The sequence below is a fragment of the Cebus imitator genome, unplaced genomic scaffold, assembly GCF_001604975.1.
Source record: "Cebus imitator isolate Cc_AM_T3 unplaced genomic scaffold, Cebus_imitator-1.0 Scaffold121, whole genome shotgun sequence".
NCBI lineage: Eukaryota > Metazoa > Chordata > Mammalia > Primates > Cebidae > Cebus > Cebus imitator.
This window is the reverse complement of record NW_016107436.1, coordinates 1,109,697-1,111,864: the sequence shown is the minus strand read 5'-3', so window position 1 is coordinate 1,111,864 and position 2,168 is coordinate 1,109,697. Positions and strand designations below refer to the sequence as shown.

The 2,168-nt window shown below is 43.4% G+C and overlaps 1 protein-coding gene across 1 annotated transcript in view; it reads right to left on the bottom strand.

The window, feature by feature from the left end:
• PRR11 (proline rich 11) overlaps positions 1 to 2,168 on the bottom strand; it is a 33,048-nt gene that overhangs the window by 7,414 nt on the left and 23,466 nt on the right. Inside the window, exon 5 of the mRNA XM_037742441.1 lies at positions 408 to 656. Coding sequence (XP_037598369.1) covers positions 408 to 656 — 249 coding nt within the window. The remainder of the gene's footprint in view (positions 1 to 407; positions 657 to 2,168) is intronic.

Below are 2,168 nucleotides of genomic sequence, written 5' to 3'. Positions count from 1 at the left end.
AAAAAAAAAAAAAAAAAAAGGAACTATAATAGAGATTGGTTCTCCAGCCTAATGACATGAAACTTTGGAATCAGCTAACTCTTCGTTCTGAGTCACTCACTAAACAATCTTCTATTCTTAATTTGGTTTCCTAGGGAGGTTTTACTCTGGGTAAAAAGCCATGCTGAGAAGGGAATAGGAATCTTCCACTACACTGGGTTTCACACACATCACTTTCATTTCTCAATCCAGCTTCTAGGAATTCCTCAGGGACTGAGATTTTAAAAACACAATAATTAAGATATGGAATGAGAACAAAATACAGCCTTCTGGCCCAAGCCCTGATTAGCCTGGCCTTAAAAGGCCACTTGGCTTTACTCCTATATTACACACAGACCAAAACATATAATTACTAGATTGTTTCCTACCTGAAGTACTTTAGCGAGACTGGGTTTTCGGAGCAGCACAGGTGCTAGTGGTGGTGGAGGAGGTGGTGGAGGTGGAGGAGGAGGAGGTGGAGGTGGAGGAGGAAGATGGCTGGTTGGCTGTGGCAGTGTGGGAGGAAGCACAGCTTTGGAGTCTTCGGGGGTGATTAGAACACAGGCAGGCACATTTGTAAGTTTACCCATGTGACACGTTTGACCACAGCTTGGACAGGAAGAACTTTCTGAGATAGTCTGGAAGAAGACATCACATTTGGCAAATAAATAGCAAGTTAATTTGATTCCTGAAGGTGACCATCATCAAAATAATAGCCACCATGTATTGAATGCTATCTTATCATGTGGGTCATAATATTTTCTCATGTATGATCACAAGTTTCTTCATTTCATTCATTCATTCATTTATTTTGTATGTGCTATATGCCAGGCACTATAAGTACAACATAGGCCCTGTCTGTCACCTCATGGCGCTGACCGTCTGGTGAGGGAAGACAGACATTAAACATGCACAGAAGGCCGGGCACAGTGATAGACACCTATAGTCCCAGCACTCTGCAAGGCTGAGTCTAGCAAATTGAGTCCAGGAGCTCGAGACCAGCCTGGACAACATAGTGAGACCTCATGTGAAACAAAACAAAACAAAACATGCACAAACACACTCAAAACAAAACAATACTTCAGTAAGAGCAATGAAGTGTGCTGTGAGAATGAACAGCTAGAGTCTTAGGAAGTGATATTTAGCCATGATCTCAAGAATGAATGGAGACTTAGCAGATAAAGAGAGATAAGGACTACGGGAAGAGTTCCTTTCAGAGGAAAAAATATTTAATGCAGTCAAGAATATAGTACATTCAAGAAACTGATAAAGGCCAAGGATCTGGAGCATGACTTCTGTGGGAGATGAGGCCAGGCAGGCAGCAATTACCATTGCTGAAGAAATCATGCAGCAAAGAGGAGAGGAAGAAACTCCTTGTCTCCTCCCTCCCTCTAGTCTTTCATCAGTGTCTTCCAATAGGCCATCACAACCAGGAACCAGGTGACCTGGAGTTTGAGGAATATATCCTGCAGGAGCCAGCCCTCCCAGCAATACAGAGCAGAGTTTCTGAAGTGGGGCAAACAGCCCCAGGGACTAGCACTCACCTGTGGCCATTCCTCCATCTTCTGGTAAAAGCACCTGGGTTTCCCTTCTCTCCCTCAGTCCACATGATCTGGTCGGGATACTCACTCAAGGGCTAGACACATAATCCAGGCCAAGTTCTCTCAGCTGAGATTGTTCTGGTATGAGAATAAGAATCTAAGGCTGCCAGCAGCCATGTTGCCAGCACAAGGGGAGAGTCTGTCTGGAACATAAACTTACTCTAAAGGCGGCAGAACTGAAAGATGAGATAGAGCCAGGATGCTGACTATCATTTGAGCCTCTGAATCCAGAGATACCCTAGACTTACTGGTTTTATGGGCTTAAGCCAGGTTGCATTGTGTTTCTGTCACTTGCGGCTAAAAAGAATTTTGACTGATACAGCCTTCTAGGAGCTTTCTTAGTGAAGGAAATAACATAAGCTTCATTCTTTGTTCTATAACACCATCCTCCCTGGTACATTGGGATTAGTGATTTGGGGTTAAATTATATGAAGAGCTGAAATAGGAGAAAAGTCATGAAAGGTAGAGTGTGTATCCTAGAGGTGAAGGAGAGAAGGGAAGGTTTATAGAATTATTTCTCACACACACACACACACACACACACACACA